The sequence below is a fragment of the Neolamprologus multifasciatus genome, chromosome 11 (assembly GCF_963576455.1).
Source record: "Neolamprologus multifasciatus chromosome 11, fNeoMul1.2, whole genome shotgun sequence".
Classification (NCBI taxonomy): Eukaryota; Metazoa; Chordata; class Actinopteri; order Cichliformes; family Cichlidae; genus Neolamprologus; species Neolamprologus multifasciatus.
This window is the reverse complement of record NC_140449.1, coordinates 11,535,634-11,555,983: the sequence shown is the minus strand read 5'-3', so window position 1 is coordinate 11,555,983 and position 20,350 is coordinate 11,535,634. Positions and strand designations below refer to the sequence as shown.

Here is a 20,350-nt window from a genome sequence, read left to right as displayed (position 1 = left end):
TGCACTATTTATTTATATATAGTTTTTAGATGCAGATGTTTTGTTATTAGTCCAAAGCACTGTGGACTAGTATCTGTATCCATCTAGTAATGCAGCTGTATAGTCTCTTGTACTCAGTCATCTCAGGAATATCTCAAAAGTGGAAAGACATCTTCAGAGAGGTAGATTACCTTTAAGAAATGGAAAAACAAAAACAGAGTCCTTCTGTAGCGTTTCAAAGGAAAAAACACAGAGCCTTTTGTTTTTCATTTTTTATTGTTTCACAGATATCAGTCAGGGAAGCATGCTTCTACTTAAAATCATTCTTTCACAAAATAATAAACAAGTAAATAAACACAACATCAAAGAAAGATTCAATTTCAAACTCATGTTTCTAAGAGCCTTGAAAAGCAGTGGAAAGAGTCAACTGCCTGCCTTAGCCTGAAAATAAGTAGTTAATTAATAAAGAACATTTAATATTTGGTGAATATTTGTTAAAATATTTCTACTTTTTAAGGGTATTAATTAAAAAGACAAGTTATTCTTCCAGACCATCTGTCCCGAGCCTTGTTAGCTAAGCTCTACAGATATACTCTCAGATCAATGGAATGCATTATGGATGCTCCTTTCTTCATTATCTCATTTTATTTAGGACATTGGCTTGGCAATAGAGATGTCATATAAAATCGGATATATGACACTAATAGCTTCTTTTTAATCGTTGCTGTCTTACTTCAGTATTAATTTTTAATTCTTAATCAAAGCAACAAAACACTCCCTCGTGTTCCTTTCTGTCTCCGATTAGCTGTATGACGGTAAAGATGGGGCAGCGGCACTGCTTGGCACATACACGAGCACGCTGATGCAAGGTCTGTCCCTTACCAGCACTTCCAACTATCTGTGGCTTGAGTTCTACTCTGACCACGAGAAGACGGCTGCAGGTTTCCGGCTCATATACCACAGTAAGTCACATTTCATTTCCCTGGGGGAGGAGGGCCCTAAAGCTTTTCCAAATGAGTGAATTTAGCCTCACTTCGGGAGCCAGGCATTTGAAGTAGCAGAATTTGAAAGAAAATTTTAATTGACCCTCACCCCGCTTCGCTGTGTCTTTCACTGTCAGGGTATCCATTAAACACAGCATGGTGTTTCTGCTCCACTCCAGCAGGAAAATTGGCTTTTTTCTTTCTGTCCTTTCTCAACCTCTGTCTCTCTCCATGTGAGTCCTCTTTCTCTCTTTTATTTTGCTCTCCACTTCTGCAATTAGCGTCCTTGCTTGCCTAACTGTACCTTGTTAAAGCAGGTGAATTATTGTTAGGACTGTTTGAAGTCACTATGCTGCTGTTTGCGGTTTGTGTGTGTTGCCAGTTTGTATTTGCATGCACTGCATAGGGTGTGTGTGTACAAATCCACAAGTGCATGTGCGCATTAAAAGTTTCAGTCATTGCTGTAAGGGGGGCAATAATAGATGGGGTTTTCTCTCCCCCCTAATTGGCTTGCTGACTGTGTGTTGTTGCTAACCCTTTCTAATTTATTACTGTGAAGAGAGAATGTTTTGGCGACACTGCATTTTGCCATCCAATTTAAAGTGTTTTTGTCTTTCACCTGCAATTGTGTGCTCATTGAGATCTCTGAAATCTTTTGGTCTACCAGTAAGGTTTCTAATGTAGAATTCAAGAGAGTAGTTAGGATGAAGTTCTGGTTTTCACTTTTGATCAGTTTTAAACTTTTGAATAGTTTGAAAATAATAATAATGAAAAGGTTTTTTTTTTTTTTTGATAACTCACAGTCCCTATGTCTTCAGCTTTCACTCTATGATAATGGCGCCAAATGTGCAAGGTACAACTGGTAATAGATATAAGAGAAACGTTTTAACAGTTTTGCTGTAAGATTCAGTTTGGCATTAGTTGTGAAGGGTTTGAGGATTCGGAGCCTGACAGATCTGCAAAAATGAAAAGAAAATGTACATTAATCAGGAATGTGGGTTCATTTGCAACAGCAAAATAAATTGCCATCTGTATCTAAATTAGTTGTGAAGAAATGGCTTGATTACAGGCTTCCTTTTGAGTTACAGAATACCCCATAATTAATTATCACATAATTGGATTTCGTTTGTGATATTTTTTCTTATCCATGGATGCACACAAGGTAAATGGCACAATGTAAGCTGTATCTCTCAAGTGCAATCATTTGAGCCAAAATGAAAAGGGCTTTTTTTTAATGTAAGGAGAACTGAGTGATGTATGAGCAGCAAGGGGGCAAGGGGAAGGTGGGATATGGTCAGTTTAAATCTTGTCAGAACATGAAATCTTATCATGTTTTCATGACTCCTTCCAAAAGTGCTGAGGTAATTTCCTAAATGTGAGCGGTAACTGCTGGAGATTTATACCGGGCATGACACTTGTAATACTACCATAACATCTGGCATGGGCACGGACCTCGCTGTGAGACGAGACCATAAATCAGCACTGCTGGGTTTATGTGCGGCCACTCTTGCTGCATAGCAGAACACTTTAGTACCTAAAAGAGAGGAACAACATATGAAGGCCATATTCAAGCATGCTGAGCTAAAGATTTATCACATTTTCTTGTTTGTGGCTTGCTTAATTTCCTCTCCCCAAGCGTTCCAAGTGGATGGGCTGTTTCTCAGTCATAGCAAATATCCACACTCAATTGAACATTTAATTACGAATGCCTAATTAGGGTCTCTGTCCAAAGGAAATCTTTTATTGCTGGTAGTATAATGGGACTATGAACCCTCATCTGTGCCCAACGGGAAATCGATACTCAAAGCTAAATCCATACCTCTTTAGAGTATAGATAAATGAGTACTGGTTCATCGAATGACAGTAGACTTTGTTACATACTACTGTGTTACATTCATGTGTTGGTTCTTATCATCACCCTATGCCATTCTTCTTCTTTCTTGTCTAGGTTTTGAGCTGTCCCACTGTGACGATCCAGGTGTGCCACAGTTTGGCTTCAAAATCAGTGACCAGGGTCACTTTGCTGGAGGTGCCATCACGTTTGGCTGTGACCAAGGTTACACTTTGCACGGCTTTGGCATGCTAAAGTGCATGACTGGTGAAAGAAGAGCGTGGGACAACCCTCTTCCTTCATGTATAGGTAATCCTTTTTGCCTGAGTGCTGAATATTTTCCTGTTCTGTCTGTCTAGTTATAGATAATAAGATAATAATAATAAAAGCTACAAACAGTGGGGTCTCCATTCTATGTGCCATAGTCCAGACGATGGAGACCCCACTGTTTGTAGCTTTTATTATTATTCAGAACAGCCACTGCTCAGCTAGGTGTTAAACCAAAGGATTTATCCCAACATGATTTGTTCTTAATTGAACTTTGCTGAAAGAAAATACGCCGCTTGTCATTTGGTAAGAGAATTTAAATGGCTTTGATGTTTTCTTGTGAATAATGGATCTGTGCGTGTGTTTTGGATGCAGAACTGGCTGTATGAAATGATTACGAACACTATAGTGTTATAGTGTATAGGATTGCTATTGAGCTTTCGCTGTGTTGCCGTACCCCTTTCGTCCAATGTTTGATTCAAATGTTTTAATCCCCCAGCAATTAATCTGCGTTTTTCTACAAGTAAAGGAATAATTATCGTATCTTTTTGTGTCATATTGAGACTTGGACATAAAACACAGTCCTGGCTGTACTTTCATATTCAGAACATGCTGAGACGGAAAGATAGAGAAATGATAAAGCTATTACCTGCACGCTGCTCGAGTCTGGAAGGTGTTGTGAAGCAGTGTCTGTTCCTTGATGTCTAGCGGTGATGGATTAGGGTAAAAGATGATTTACAAATTCCGGACGTGTGCAGAATTGCACTTTTAATGCCAATGCTTTCCACTGCTGGAGCATTTCTTCTTTATGCCATTGTGATATGTCTAATACAACCGCAATGAGTAAATAAATAGATGTACTGATTAACTGGATAACAGTGCCGTGTCACTGAGTGATCAATATTAATAGTTAGCTTTGTATTTGTGAGCTGAGGTGAAATGGCATTTCCATTCATTTCTCCAGAGCCACATCCTCATTGCCATCAAGGTCTTTTACATCTGCCCGGCATAATGATACTGATTATAGCCCACCAATGTAGTGATCTAATGCAATTTTCCTATTAATTAAGTGGCGTTTATTATGTAATATAGATAGCAAGACAATAACCAAGGAAGTAGATTGGATGATAAGATATCCGTTCATTTATTAACGTTTGTAGCAGTGTCATTCCTGCAGTGTATAGCCTGGCCTCTATAGTCTTTTTAACCAAATGAATGAATCGTTAGGAAGCAAACATGTTTTGTATCTCTGAGTTTCTCTGCTTAGACAGGAAGCCGCAGTCTCATTACCTGTTAGGATTGTTCGCTGTGTCTAAGCTTAAATTTTTGCACATTGTACCCTCAGAGCTGCAGTGAGCTGTCATCTGTTTTGTTTGTTAGTTGGTGTGTGTGTGTGTGTGTGTGTGTTTGTGTGTGTTTGTGTTTAACTTATGCACATTTTTTGGTCTGTGGAAGAATCTTGATTTTGTATTGTGCAAGTTTTGTATTTGTGCTTCAATATTTCTGTGTGTGTTTGTGTGTGTTTGTGTGTGTGCGCATGCAGCGGAGTGTGGTGGCAGTTTTAAGGGTGAGTCTACTGGGCGTATCCTTTCTCCTGGCTATCCCTTCCCCTATGACAACAACCTGAGATGTACCTGGACAATTGAGGTCAATTCTGGCAACATCGTCAGGTAACTCCGATGCCTACATATACATGCATGTACTGCATATTTAGGATAAATGTAATTTTGTTAATTTTCTTTATATTGTGCTACATGATTAATAACGTTTGTATTAATAATTTTCGAGTTGTTGTTAATTAAGATGTGCAGGAATTTGTCGAAATATGCAAATTATTCATGAAATGGATGGTGAAAGAGAAATGATGATTTAAAATGAACTAAGCAGAGCATCCAGTCTACTATATGTGTGTTAATGTTAGAAGGATTTTAACAGCAGTTTAAATATATACAAGGAAATTGCCTAGAACTAAACTGCGGAGAGATGATTTAATGCATCATAAATTAATGGAGGTCAGATAACTTGCCCTGACTTCAAAGGACTTAAAGATGAAAACATCTGTAAAATGTTTGCATGAGATGTTGTAATGTGCAGTTAAGATTTTGAACATGAAGAATTCGCCTCTCAAGTTAGATGTCATCAAGAAAAACGGCCTGCAGCAGCTCCATTAACAATGATTGTGTGAGGGACTTTGTAGACACTGTGACAGCACCCAGAGGAATATTACTGGGACATGGAAGCTTTTTTTTTTCTTCTTTTGTTTTGGCTGAGAGCTCCCACTATTACTGTGAAATAAAACTGATTTGGGCTTAGAGGTCGAAGTAAACATGATATGATTTCATAAAGTCAACCACACATTCTCTGTGAGATGAGCTGCTTCGGGCCATCTCTTGATGAGATTGCAGATAAGTCTGTGGTCTCATAGTGTAATTCTGACTTTAGAAGAAGTTGATTGATGATAGCAAATCTCAGCTAAAATGCCCAAAAGCAAAGGGACATTGTTTCTAGAATTAATTGAATCTTGCTAAGTTCAACACCTATTTGGTGCCCCAGCTTGAGGGGTTTTCATTGTATTTGCAGTGTACGATGAATGCAAACTTCATTTACGTCAGTACAAAAAGAGAATATGAGAATTTATTTAATGTTAACTCATTCTAACCATATGTAAGCTAATAGAGAGTTTGCATATTGGTCAGCCATAGAGACTTGCAGTGAACTAAAACCAAACTATGCCAACAATCTTTTGTGTTCACCTCTTTCAGCCTCCAGTTTCTTGCATTCGACACAGAGGCATCCCATGACATCCTGAAGGTTTGGGATGGGCCTCCTGAGAATGAAATGTCTCTGAAGGAAGTTAGTGGCTCACTGCTGCCTGAAGGAATCCACTCGACTCTCAACATCGTCACCATTCAGTTTGAGACTGATTTTTACATCACCAAGTCTGGCTTTGCCATTGACTTCTCAAGTGAGTGTATATCCTGCGAGCTACATAGCTATGTGGTAGTATATATTGTTTTTTTGCTTGATCTCAATAACAGTTTCTGCAAAGAGTTGAGAATAGTGTGATTAATTCAATGTACAAGTATGTTGTTTACCGCTGCCTAATGTCTTGCTGAGCAGATCTGTATAAGGATCATCACACAAATGCAGTGCATGAAAGGAGTATGCTGAAACCTCTTTCTCTGTTGACTTCTAATAGATTCCCAAATATTGTTCTTTTCCATTTGTGTCTTATGGATCTCTCAGAATAATTTGTAATAATGTCTTGATGAGCAGTGAGAGCCTCTGATATGTTACACTTCACTGCTGACTGTCTGCTATGCAGTATTTGCTGCTGTGACATAATGCATTTGCTTTGCTGATGACTACTTTCAAAACTAAGCATCTGGAAGCAAACTGAAAATGAAACAACATGCATGCCAAATATGATGAGCTTGTAATGTTTTTGTTTTCTTTAGCATACAGGCAGCCTAATACAAAAATCAATTATATGGGATTCACTGCACTGCGCTGCAAAATGGAACTGATTCTGCAGACAAGCTGTACTTAAATACGCTGCTTGCCTCAGGCTGGTGGTTTTCAGAACTGAATGCGAGTAATAGGGAAGGGATGATGGGAACAATAGTCATGTAGGATTTCATTAAGAATATATTACCTTAAATAAAAATGTAAGCAAGAAATCACTCCCACTATCAAATTAATGTGGTAGTGAGAGTTTCCACCAGGCACTAAGATGAAGAACAAAATCTAACCCATAAAAATACCGTGGAAGATTTTTTTATATTGGATTTTGATTTAATTTGCTATGTCTCAGACTATACAGGCATCAGTTAGCATGTTCATCATAGTACAATTAGAGAAACATTGAACAAGCGTGGCTTATTTCAAGCAGAAAGCATCCTGCAACATGGCAGCACAGCTGGACAGATGAGACTAAAAGTAGAGATGCTTGTCTATAATGCACAGCAACACATTTGGTTGAAGCTCGTTAGGTCCCCATCCTAGGGGTAAACTAGACATCTAACATGCAGCTAACATGAGACTCTACCACTCCCAAGAAAAAGCCTGCAGCACATAACAATTCAAGATGTTGAGCAGCAGTTTATTCACTTCAGAGGTAAGCATTGCCAAAATGACTAACAGAAGTTTCTTATTGTTCCTAATGTTCCCTAAAACAAAATAAAAGGCAAACAGTCGACAATTCTTTAACCTGTACTCCTAAGCAATAAACAAGAAAAAAAGGATTTCAACAGAAAGAGATTCTCACTCCTACTGAACTGCTCACTGTGTGCATATGTGTATAATTATTTACAGTTTACAATTTACAAAGACTGTTTATGCTTTTAGCTAACAACCCAGGGCTCTATTCCAGGAAGCAGGTTCATCGAACTCTGCGTTTAAAAACAAACTCTGAGCTGAGTAACTGTGTGATCAGCAACTCTGAGCTTTTGGTTCCAGAACAGCTAATCAGATTTAGTTTAATCAACTCTGTGTTTGTTCACCTTAAGTTAAGCTTGTGCGTGAGTAAAGAACGAAGGCCATCATCAGTGGAGCTCTGATACCAAAGTTCACCATGGCAACGGGTAAATAAAGCACAGAGAATCAATTTCATTTCAGTGGACTAAGGAATATGAAGCATGTCAGTGCTGAACATGATATTTATCTTAAAAAAACAAGAGGAAAGAAAATCACCTTGAACCACTCCGTCATCTTTTTTTTAAGATTAGTATTTTTTCATCATTTGTCATCATTTACCATCCTTGAATTTTCATTAGATAAAGCTGGAAACTGTAACCTGATAAAATGTTGCTGACAGAAACTGACGCTAAAAGTCTGAAGAAACATATCAGATAGTTCACTGATGGACCTGTGATATTAGTTACTCAGATAGCAACAGAGCCTGGGAGGATCTGCTCTGGAGTCAGTTTTTTTTAGTTCAATAAAAACATTTTTTTGCTGCAGTTTTATCTTAATTTTTTCAGTAATTATTTAGTATAAATTTAATGTACTGATGGGATGCAATAACATAAATTTTAAATTAAAGATTTTTATTATTAGTGGATAAAAATGTGTGATGACATTTGCAGCAAGCTCTTCTGTTTGCTGGTTAAACTGGGAACCAGTTTAACCAGCAAACATTTTACTCAGTTTCTGTGAATAGTAATTTTATATCAACTCAAAAAAATACAAGAGAGCTTTCTGAGTGTTTAGTGGATTTACTGTAAAGATAAGAAATTGAAATTGAAGCTTTTACAGGGTTAAAATATTTCAGAATTGTTTTTAGTGGATGAGCCATTATAAATACAGATGTTGGGACAAAATAAGCCACTACGAATCCAAAATGGACACAATGAGTTGGGAGATGATTGGATCCAAATTGGATCTAGGCCAGATTCATTTGGGATCCTTGATCCTGATCTTCTTTTTTAAACCATCCTGCTGTGCGAGTGGACATGGTTTACTGATCCATTACGGAGCCTATGACAGCTTCAGGCAAAACGGGTTCTGGGTCAACCCACTGAGACTGATTTAGGGTTTTTTGTAGCTGAAAATATGTGTCATAGTCTGAATTTCAGATGCTGAACCTTTCAAAATGTTGCTTGATATCATCTAATGAATGAATTTCAATTTGTGAAAAAAGTTTAACATGAAATTTTCAAAACACGATCAGCTGTCTGCAGCTGCTTTAAAAACTCATTTTAAAATACATTTAGCTGAGTTTTAGAAGCCTAAAGTAATTTCAGAACCAGCTTTATTCACTTATTCACATCATCTCCTGGATCCCATCTATATCGGCGTAACTTTGTGCTGAACTTTTGGGGGGGTGTCAAGATCTTTGTCTAAATAAATAAATAAATCTGGGTAAAAAAAGTTCTTTGCTGTTAATACCTGAAATGAGTAAAGAAAATCAACTCCCTATTTATGCAAGATAATTCATAATTTTATTAGGGGGGTTATATTGTTTGGGTCTGATTATTGTGGGGGGCCTCTGCCCATCCATGACAGACATTTTTCCATTAATTTGACTGATTACAACATGACAAATGACTGATTATTGATCAGTGTTGTATATGTCCAAACCTTTATACAGACAGGTTTGATTTAAACAGTGATTACTGCAGTGAGGTGCACTAAATGTTTTCAGTGTGGGGAAGCTGGCTGACAGCTTGACAACTGCATTACTGTCCACAGAGTCACAGTGTTAGAAAGATGGAGACTATAGATTTTATTCTCAGCTGATAACAATTCGACCTAATTGTTGTTCAATGCAAATTAATTATCTCTATTACACGGTCTACTAGCAACTTTATAAATGAGGACATGAATGGGGTTTCGGGGAACAAAACCTGCAAGTTACTGGGTTAATTTTGCAGTGTGTTACCCTGGTAACTGACTCAGAGTTTAAGTTAACTGCCTTTCTGGAACAGAGATGAGTTTCCCTCATCTCAAGGTTAACAGACTACCAGCTGTTAGCTAAACCTGCTTATATCATAAGTATAATTCAGCTCTCAAGATTTATTATCAGCGTCTACTCGGGCTTTTCACACAAACAGTCAATGCAGCTAGCAAACTAACTGCTCACTGTTTTTTAAACACAAAGAAGGCAAGGAGAGGAATTGGTTGGCTGTCAACTAGAGGTTCAGAGGATGCTGTCTGCGGATCCAATCCGCACACAGGAACTTCTTCAAACCAGCAGTCAGGAGCAAACACATACACATATATACGTACACACACTTTGGAGAGAGAGCTTCACACTCTAATGGGAGGAGGCACACGTATAAACAAACACTTCACACATCATCGTGGATCATGACAACTAAAGCACGGAGGTGGAAGGATGATGATGATTTGGGCTTTTTTTGCAGCCATGGGACCTGGGCACTTTGCAGTCAGTGAGTCAGTCATGAGAATGATTGAAGAAAATGATTTCTTCCAGTAATTTCTCCTGTTTTTCAGTTTTCAGTTTTATTTGTCATATGCAAGTTAGCACAGGGTCAACATTGCAATGAAATGTGTTTGACGAGCAGCAGTCCCTCAGCAGCATGATACAGTAGGAGAAAATATAATAAAATATAATAAAATAAAATAAAATAAAAAAATAGAAAAATAGTAAGGAGCAAAATATTAGAGAGACATGGTAAAAGAGAAAAGATTACTAAATATATATGTATCTATAAATATAAATATATCTACACTAGTGGTTAAATAAGAAAATCTCCTAAAGCTGTTTCTACAAGCTATTGAATGTAGGGTGTACTTAATTTTCAGAGGACTCGTAAAAGCTTTGTTTCACTTTACTGTATGTGACAGTATGAAATATTAATCACATTGAATGCTATATAATAGACATTGCCCTTTTAGATCAAATTTCTGTGTTTTACATATTTAATTTGATGAGCCGTTGGATACGTTTGATTTAGGAAAAACAGCAACAACAACAACAACAGAGAAGTTCAATAAACTAAACTAGTCTTGAGTCTATTTTGAGAGTCTGTTATGCTGGATATTTGCGAAATCCAGCAGAATTTACCAGAACATTATCAAAGCCTTTGGCTGCTGCACAGCTGTGTTTTAGAGAAACAGATTAGGAAAACATGGCAGGACTGATATGAGCTGTGATCAGCTCTGTGCTGTAACTCTGAGCTGCAGTTTAAACATAACCCTACATGGAAACTCTTGTGCATTCTTTCCTGTGCATTTTACGTCGGACCCCAGCTGCTTTTGCTGTGTGTCTGTGAATCACACGTATGCGTTTGCCCTTCAGGTTCGCTTGCAACAGCCTGCAGAGATCCAGGTATTCCCATGAATGGCAGTCGCAACGGAGAAGGGCGGGAGCCGGGTGACTCTGTGACCTTCTCCTGTGATCCGGGATATGAATTGCAGGGAGAGAGCAGAATCACCTGCATCCAAGTGGAAAATAGATACTACTGGCAACCCAGCCCTCCAAGCTGCATTGGTGAGAGAGAGAAAGATTTAAAGAGAGAAGGGAGGTAGTGTGGAGGAGATTGAAGAAAGAAGTTGCGCAGGGAAGTGTAGGGGATCAGAGGGAAAAAGAGATGTGGAGAGGAAGACGTAGAGCAAAGAGTTTGTCTATTAACTGACTGCAGATGAGACTATAATTCTCTCTCACTCATGTCTTAAAAGTGTGTGTAGAATAAACAACACTATTCAGATATGTTTGAGCTGTTGCCAGCTCTTATGTGGACAAATCCACTTCTGTTGTTGGTTAAAAGACTGAGTAGTGTATGGTCTCCCAAAACAGTGTCTTATTGGAGCTTAACGGCTAATTACCTAACAATGCAATTAGAAATAATTACACTAAGTAGGTCCAAAGAAACCTAAATGTTCTTGAGTTGCTGCCAACTGGTCTAACAGACTCTTTTTCTGGTCATGAAAGACCTAGGCGTTTGCAAGTCTTGGAGCGCAATTACAAGATCACACAATTTGGCATAATCCACTGACACCAGAAGCATCTCTGTGTGACTGAAAACTTGATGTAAATGTCAGCTGTTCATGTGCTAATAAAGTGTCACCATGCCTAATAAAAACAGCACAGTCACCGCCGTGTTACAAACACTGCTTCATTGTGCTGTGACAGTTGTTAGTTTATTCATCAAAATCAACAGTTGACAGACGCGCAAAGAATTATGGGGAGTGGGGAGTGCCCGAGGTAGTAAAAATGACATTGAAATAGTCACAAACATAGCCATGCTACTGAGTCTGTTGACTTTCAGATTGATTTGCTACATTGATACTTGACGCGTTCACATAGACCCAGGGAGATTAAGGAGCAATGAAGGCGGATTAAATAATTAACACGATAACATATGGAATAAAGTCTTGTAAGGGATACATACTGTTTTTTCAGTCATTTATATCTGAAAAATACACACTTCATAGATGCTGCATTGCATTGTGTTGTAAAAGCACACCGTATTGAAATGAATCAGCTCAATTGTCAGGCGTATCACGGTGTTATAATGCAAAGGGGGGAAAACAGTGGCCTTTCTAATGCCCTAATCTTTGTTACTGCACCACCGGCTGATGGCGATTTACAAAGGTTATAGAAATAGCCAGTTAAATTTAACGACCCATAAGTGTACATGCCTTACATGTATCAAGCTGAATTTAGCTAAAGACATTTGCAGCACGTTTAAAGACTACTTATGTGTTCACAGCTTTTTTTTCTCATTCATCTCTTCCTCCTTTTTATCTCTCAAGCTCCTTGTGGTGGGAATGTGACAGGGTCTTCAGGATTCATCCTTTCTCCCAACTACCCCCATCCCTACCCACACAGCAAAGACTGTGACTGGCTTATCGCAGTTCACTCTGACTATGTCATCTCCCTGGCTTTCATCAGGTAATTCGACAACACCAGAACCTAAACCACATGCGTTGATGTATTATTCACACGTGTGGACTTTTCACTTATATTAAGTATTTAGTCAAAAGAAATGTGAGGACTTGACGTATTTGCAGGATGTGAGAAGGCCAATAGATAAAGAAAAATAGTGTTGTCCCTTAAGCACATGGGCCAATAGCTTACAAGCTGAATCTTTCCCTAAACCTGTGGTATTTTTTTGTAACCTGCCTGAAACAGAATGGACTCAGTTCTCAGTGGATGTGCAGTGGATCAGACTGTGCAATGGAATTGCTTGTTTTCTGCAGTGGAACCTGCAATAGCATCACAGCATTAAGCACAGTTGACCATGTGTGTTAAGCAGAAGACCTAAGTTTGAGCCAAGGTGTGTTGGGAGATAGGGAGAAAGCAGCGGTGCCTTTACAGACACTTAGAAGGAGCAGTATTTCAGCCTGCTTTGCTCAAATGTGGGGAAACATGGTTTGTGGGTGAATACTATATCGCAGAATTGTGATAGGAGTGCATATTCGTTAAATATGCTGAAAGATAGTCCGACTGTGTGCTTTGCATTATTAATTGCAATCTAAGCATGCAGCACCAATATCTGCAAAGCAAAGCCACAGATGCGCCCGAGGCAAGTTTTCTTGGGCAGTCTTCTTTTGACTGTCGAGTACTTTTTGCGAAAGCCTGGAAAGGAACAAAAGGTACACTGCTCTTTCTGTACTTCCGCACACTTCGCGGTGAAGGCGGAGAACTCGCCATGTTTCTTCTTCAGCTTTGTCTTTCAAAACAAACGCCTAATAGAGTTAGCACAATGCCGTTCTCTCTCTCTCTCTGACTCTTGGGAATTGCCAAATGAAAGGATGGGGTTATGATTTTAAATTGGAGTTGCCTTGATCCAACTCAAATGCAATTATCTCCAAGCTATTTACATTTTCGTCATAAACTGCGCTCATTATTTTGAAAACAAATGCTCCCCTCTCTCTCTGACTGCAGCATGTGATTTGATATACAGCGCTACAATATGAAACGATCTTTTCACACTGCATTGCCGTCGCCGTCTGGGAAGATTTTGTGCCACTGCAGTGTCACAGCAATTTAATCTCTTCTCACCTCTTGGGGGAGATATCTTTTTTTTATCTCTTTGTCTGGAGATGCAAAACAAATCGCTTGGCATGACTCACTTCTAGCATTGCAGTGCACACTTTCATTTTGAGACCCAATTGCATTCTAAATCTCTCAATCTGTACAATCTGGTGGTTAAGGCTTGGCAAAACAATAACTGTTTTATCTTTCATTTGTTTCTTTCTTTTGCTTGTCACAGCTTCAGTATTGAGCCAAACTATGATTTCTTGTACATCTACGATGGGCCAGACAGCAGCGCCCATCTGATTGGCAGCTTCCAAGACAGTAAACTTCCTGAGAAGATTGAGAGCACTTCCAACTTCATGTACTTGGCATTTCGTAGCGACGGCTCTGTGAGCTACACTGGCTTTCATTTGGAATACAAAGGTACTCTAAAGGCTTGGGCATGCGCTTCTTTAAGCATTTCCACTGAATATGTTTATGTAGTTCAGCAGGGGATTTCCTTTGATACACATCTTGTCTTTTGAATACAACACTACACACAGCTACTTGGAGATTAGCCTAAGACCCAGCCTCCTCTATTGCCACAAATTTACAATCTTAATTAATGTTTTTAATACCACAGTGCTGTTAATTTAAGCAGAAACTTGCAATCTGTGTGACGCTTAATGCATTTAACAAATCCCTCTCATTTTAGGCAGTTGTCACTGTTGTAAAAGCTTTGTTTTTTTTGATTGGCAGCTAAACTGCGGGAGGCGTGTTTTGATCCCGGGAATGTGATGAATGGCACTAGAATGGGTACTGACTACAAGCTGGGATCTATGGTGACATTTCATTGCGAGGCTGGCTACCTGCTGCAGGGCTACTCGACACTGACGTGTGTCATGGGCAACAGCAAGAGACCCGAGTGGGACAGAGCTAAACCAAGTTGTCAAGGTAAGAGGCAACACCTCGGCAATAACAGAAGGCCTTAGAAGCAGAAAACTGCACGCCAGCTGTTTGGTCAATATTTGATACAGTGTGATACCAGGAGAGCGCTGTGTTTAAAAAAAGAGCTGAAATGTGGCGCACGCTGCTGTCTGCTTGATGCACATGTAGAACATAGCACATTCTGGTCACTCAATTAATAAAGACAAAAATATAATGGGTGCAACTGTAGTGCAGCACTCGTGAACTGGGATTATGGAGGGCAAACTACTGCATATCATGAGTGAGTCAAAGCATAGTGTCCAATTCCAGATCCACACAGTACTCTGCCCTGCATGGTATTTGTGTCTTCTGGATTTAAATGACACTCCCAAATGGCAAATTGCATTCAGCTATAATATGATGTAATAAACTAGCACATGTAATAAACTAGTGAACATAACGTTCGTTTGCAAATGCGTCGTTTTATTGTTGTTGGTTTTCTGTAGGTTCAGCATTTCATGGTGAATAGCAATATTCATAACAAACCATTTACCACTACTGATTTGAATTTAAGGTAAATCTACAGTGTGATAAGAAATGCAAAAAGATGCAAGGAGTGAGATATCCAATTTCTTCTCTTCGCCGTAATCGTTTTAATATTTGTCATAGTCTTAAATCTATCAAGGTTAAATTAGAATTCAGCGCTCATTTACTGCAGTAGGGAGCACCCAGCCTCACGCCAGGGAGCTGTTCATTGCTTTTACAGTTGACACCTCTGTAACTTCACTTAGCAGCCCTGGGGTTATGTATTTTACTAAAGAGTCCATCAACAGCTCTCTGTTAAGTGTTTTCACTTTGAAAATGCATCTGAACTGATGACTGAACCGTCTCAAGGCTAAATGTAATGGCTTCAGCTGCCTCAACATATGGCCAGCTACTGTTCCTTTATGTTATTTAGCAAGCTGTACACTCTGTTTACGTTAAACAAGTCTATAATGGCTCACTGTGTTTTCGGTTGTTAAATTGTACTATAGACAGCAGGACTTTTAGTCAAGGTCACTCAGGTCAGCAACTAATATTTAGTATAGAGTATAACTGTGATTCTTACCCAAACTTAAGGGCATCCTGTGGGCTTCTTGGCTAGTGGTATCATACTTTTCAGATTATTCTTGTACTTTCAGTATAGTAGATTTGTTTTATTATGCTACAATTTGCTCCATTCTCTCCCCTGTGTGTGTAAGCAAAGTAGAATAAAGGAAAGGGTCAATATGATTCAAATTCTAAATCTAATGATTGAAAAATGATTCAAAAATTTAATATTTGAAGCCGGTTCCTTAAACCTGCGATCCTGTGATCCTGTTTGTATTGATGGAGTGTTGTAACAATATAACATGATTTACTGCTAAATGCAGTAAATCATATGAAGATTTTGCTGTGTGCGTACTTTGAAGACAATCCAAGCATTCTTAAAAATCATTTTTTCATGCACTGAGTTCTTAAATCACCATTTATGTAATCATATGAGGTAATAACTCGCTTTTTTCTCTGAAGCATTTAGCTTTTTTCTTAACTATCAGCCTTTTACAAAACATAAAATGAGTGGTTTTGCAGCCTGCCCTCTCCTCTGTGCAGCACTGCACTCAGCTGTCAGACAGAAACCGTTAAAGCATATCTTGAGAATCCCTTGCTTTCCTTGGTGCCGCTCTTTCCTACTCGAGATTGACAGCGCAGTTTGCTTTCCTTCCCACTAGTAGCATTCTCAGATTCCTCCCCCACCACAGCACCATGTCTCCCATTCTGTCTGACAAATCAGCTTGAATTAGAGCCTCGCGTGCCCGTGTCACATGTGTTTGATTACATGCCTCTTGCTTCTTCAGCAACCAAATGCGGATAAATCGCTGATCCATTCTTCTGCATTAACACCTCTGCTCACTTCTCATGTGCTGCTCGATGGAACAGCAGTGACATGTGCACAGTGTGGGCCATAGGGGGGTTCAGAGCAGCTGGTGACAGCTTCCCTAATACAAATGACTGTGTGTTTGTTTACAGTCGAGGCTCTCCCACTTGATGGCTCGGTCCGTGAGGTCTGAGGTAAATGCATTCGAGCGACTCTTAGCTAATTAGGTACATTATCAACAGCTTAAGATCAGACTATGAGATGCGACGCAGCTGCAAGACAGACTGCACTAATATTAACAAGCCTACTGAATATCACCGGCTGAATATCTGCTGACAGTAGCAGGAAAGTTTTGAGAGATAGACGCATCCGAGTATGTGTTTAATGACAATTAAATGCAAGAGACCTTAGTCTAGCTTTAGCCACACGCTGTATTAGCAGATATTAAAATTAATGGATATACTTTGTAAAGGTTAGTGATAGGAAAATGTAATCAATTAGGATTATACATGATAATGAAGCACCTTCAAAAATCGCTGGATGTCTGATGAAAGACCAACTTTAGCTGAGTCATTGAATCTGAATCTTTCAAAACAGGGTGCTGAGCCGTATGGGATGATTAAAGTCACAGGCATGTGGGAATGTTGTGCTTTTGTGTTCCCGTGATTGATGGTGTTTTTCTGTATTTTAAAGGCAAAACGTTTTTTTCCTTGCAGGTTGTCTCGCCCATTAGCTCTTTCTAAGCACATCTCAGGGCTTTTCTTTTCCGCGTTTACGGCTCCCTTTTCTTTTTGAAGATGTGTCCAAAATGTCTCTCAAATGTCAAATTATTTTTTATTTGCTGGACAAATTTATATTTGTCTGCAACTTTTAAATTTTGTTGTTGTTTTTTTGTGTGTGTGTTATTTTTAGCTGCTTACCCTTCAATAGATGCACTAATTTTATTTTAATGCCTTCTTCCTCCAGGTATTTTTAGCTGGTTGCCTCATATTTGTTAACTGAGCTTCCCTGCTGCTTGCCTTGCTGTCTCCACAGCTCCCTGCGGAGGTCACTTCACAGGTTCAGAGGGAACTGTGCTGTCCCCAAACTACCCGCATAATTACACCATAGGGCAGACCTGTGTCTATGACATCTTTGTCCCTGGGGACTTTGGTAAGCATTTTAAGTATTATTTTCATGGAACTGCAAAAAAGCTGTTACTTATTGCCAGTGTTGGGACTAATGCGTTATTAAGTAACGCGTTACAGTAACTACGTTATTATTGTGGTAACGAGCACGGTAACTAGTTATTATGCCAAAATCAGGAACGCGTTAGTCGTTACTGGGATTTAGATAGGCTCGTTACTCGTTACTTCGTGTGGTGGCTATCGCGGAGCTTCCATAGATTCTGTAACATTAGCAAGTGGTGGAGGCAGCAGGTGGATGAGGGAAAGGGGACGCAGAAGGAAAAGAGACCCGAGGCAGCCGCCGGTCCAAGTGTGAACTTCAGGTAAGAAGTTATGACCTGCAGTCTATCTGGGTCAGATATAAACCAAGTTTAGGTGGAGTTTATTTTCGTTATTCTGACTTTTTCCGTACTGCGTACTAGCTAGCATGACGGAGTTTCTATACAGCTGTGTGGGTGCTATGAAGTTAATGATGTTGAACTTTATTTTGTTCATAAGTTATTAGAGTTGCCAACCGTCCCGTCTAGTATTCAGAGAAAATATTACGCGTTTCTTATTGAGGTGAAAAGGAACAGTTTGTCCCGGACTTCAGCTACAATGAAAAAAGACACAAAGCTGGAGTTATTCTGTTTCTTTACTGCACAGCTGCCTCTTCTTCTTTCATTCCCCTCCCTCTCCCGTTTCTACTTCAATCATGAAAAGTGATCAATGATCAGCTAATCGGCTCTCTTGTTTGTTTATCGCCCACTTTGCGCCACAAAGAGGAAACCAGCCGATGTCGCGTTAAACAACAGCAGCACGTTTAAGCTTGATCAGCTGTTGTTAGAATTTATTTAATGTTAATTTCTAGTATCAGCTGATGTTTGCTGGAGCCACAGCTGCAAAAAAGCTGCTGGTCATGATGTCGGTTTGGTTATCTGGTGAGAGGGAAACATGAAGATGAAACCAGGAGATGTCCTTACTGAATCATCAGAGCTGAACAGGTGATGGAGAAACAGGTTTACCTTTTAGGTGACATAAATGAGTTGAAAGGAAGTTATGAACTGTTTCTGAGAGACAAATAACCCCAGGATCCTTTTTTAGGTAGCTGACAGCTGGTAACTGTGCAGGTGCGATCTGCACCTGAAGATGCAAAGTTTTGCCAGGGGGGCCAGGTAGGGCATTAACAGGGAGAGGTGGGCACAAAGAAATACTTTTCTTTCTTATTCTCATTTAAAATGTCTCGCTTTTAAAAAATAATTATCTGAATCTTACAACAAACGATTGATAGATTGATGCATATATACCATCAAAACAGTGTACATCACTGTCACAACAGCGTTTGTTTTCATTCAAAGGCTTTATGATTTTTCCTATAATGGCGGGCCGGTCTCTAGTCAAAATGCCCGGGCCGATTTTTTGTCCCAGTCCAGCCCTGTATGCAGCTCATCTGCAGTCTGGTGTTACCTACATCTTCCTATTCGGAAGGCAGAATTTCCGAGTTCTGAGTACAATCAAAGCACCACGACTGCAGTTTTTGTGTTGGATGTAAAAGGCGCACATGACGCTGTGACGTAGGCTAGAATCATGGCAGCAGTCAATGACGGTCCAGGCGTGGGATTTCTCTCGTGGAAATATGCACATTATCTTTTCCTTTCTATTGGTAGGTGGCACAGTGCACTTGTGGCAAGTAAGCAAGCTAGAAGACTGGCAAAGTTATGGAAGCAACACATTAACAAAAGAATTCTGAGTAAAACCAAAGTTACTTTCCCTAGTAACTAGTTACTTTGAAAGTAACGAGTAACTTGAAGTAACTGAGTTACTTTTGATAGAAGTAACTAGTAATGTAACTAAGTTACTAATTTAAAGTAACTTACCCAACACTGCTTATTGCCTGCTAAAATGCTGTTTATAGCTGATGTGTGGTGGCAGCCAGAAATATTTTTCTTCCAAGAAGAAAAAAGAAGAGGCTGACAGATAATAATCTGTTTTCTGTGAATATTTGCTCCAACATGAGCATGGAAGATAGCCTGTGAAGAAACTGAAGCTTTCTGTAAAATGTGGTCACCAAACACAATGCTCAAACTTGAATTACTCTTTTTCCTGTTGAGCTTAATTTGCGCTGCATGCATTTTCAATTTAGAGTGGTACTTTGATGCTTTCGGCCACTGGCACGCATGTTTGCTGCTGGGTAGGACTGTGTAGACTTCCCCATATATAAAAATGAATCACGCAAATGGCTGAGCAATAAATATTGAAGCCAATTGCAAGTATGTGTTGGAGGAAATCTGATTGAATCGATACATACAGATGTTGGTTCCATACCACTACTCTGCTCTTGTGTATGAGCTGAAATGTAGCGTAAAGAATGGCAGGAATTTGGTTCCAGTAAGAGGCGTAAAAGCAGAACAAGATCAGGGCAAACAAAAATTTATTGTGTTGACGTGAAAAATGCTCCATAGTGTAGGTAATGGAGAGGAAGGTCATGCAGCGAGGGGCTGTGGGGAAAAGACGGCGCAAGCAAATTCTCCGGTGCTCAGTTTATCCACGGACTCCTGTGTATACATAATTCAGTAAAGATCTCTAGAAGACCTTGATGCATTTCTACTCAATATTTCATGTTAGTCATAATGAAGAGCTGAAATGTAGGCAGATGTTTTTATTCTGTAAAGCCCCGTGCTTTAGAAACACAGATTAATCCCCTGTGCGATGATCCGGTCCGACAGTTTACATCCTTTGTTGCCATCTCCCGCTGCTCATGGAGTCCAGGGAACCACAAAACTTTTGTAAATAAACACTGCATTAAAATGCAGCATTTGCTTAAACTGGGAGCAAATGCTTAATGGAGTGTAGAAATCGCCAAGCAACATTCCCACCTGGGCTTATGCATTT

General features: G+C 39.4%; 1 protein-coding gene across 6 annotated transcripts in view; it reads left to right on the top strand.

Annotated features, from left to right (window-relative positions):
• Positions 1–20,350, top strand: part of LOC146507873 (CUB and sushi domain-containing protein 3-like) — a 147,736-nt gene that overhangs the window by 22,652 nt on the left and 104,734 nt on the right. For all 6 annotated transcript variants that reach the window (XR_014876682.1, XR_014876681.1, XM_085176331.1 and 3 more), the window contains 9 exons: positions 785–941; positions 2,911–3,102; positions 4,604–4,730; positions 5,823–6,025; positions 10,826–11,017; positions 12,283–12,421; positions 13,746–13,933; positions 14,249–14,443; positions 17,349–17,465. Coding sequence is in view for 4 of the 6 variants with exons in the window: in XM_085176331.1 (XP_085032457.1) it covers positions 785–941; positions 2,911–3,102; positions 4,604–4,730; positions 5,823–6,025; positions 10,826–11,017; positions 12,283–12,421; positions 13,746–13,933; positions 14,249–14,443; positions 17,349–17,465 (1,510 nt within the window). In the remaining 2 variants the exon portion in view is untranslated. The remainder of the gene's footprint in view (positions 1–784; positions 942–2,910; positions 3,103–4,603; positions 4,731–5,822; positions 6,026–10,825; positions 11,018–12,282; positions 12,422–13,745; positions 13,934–14,248; positions 14,444–17,348; positions 17,466–20,350) is intronic.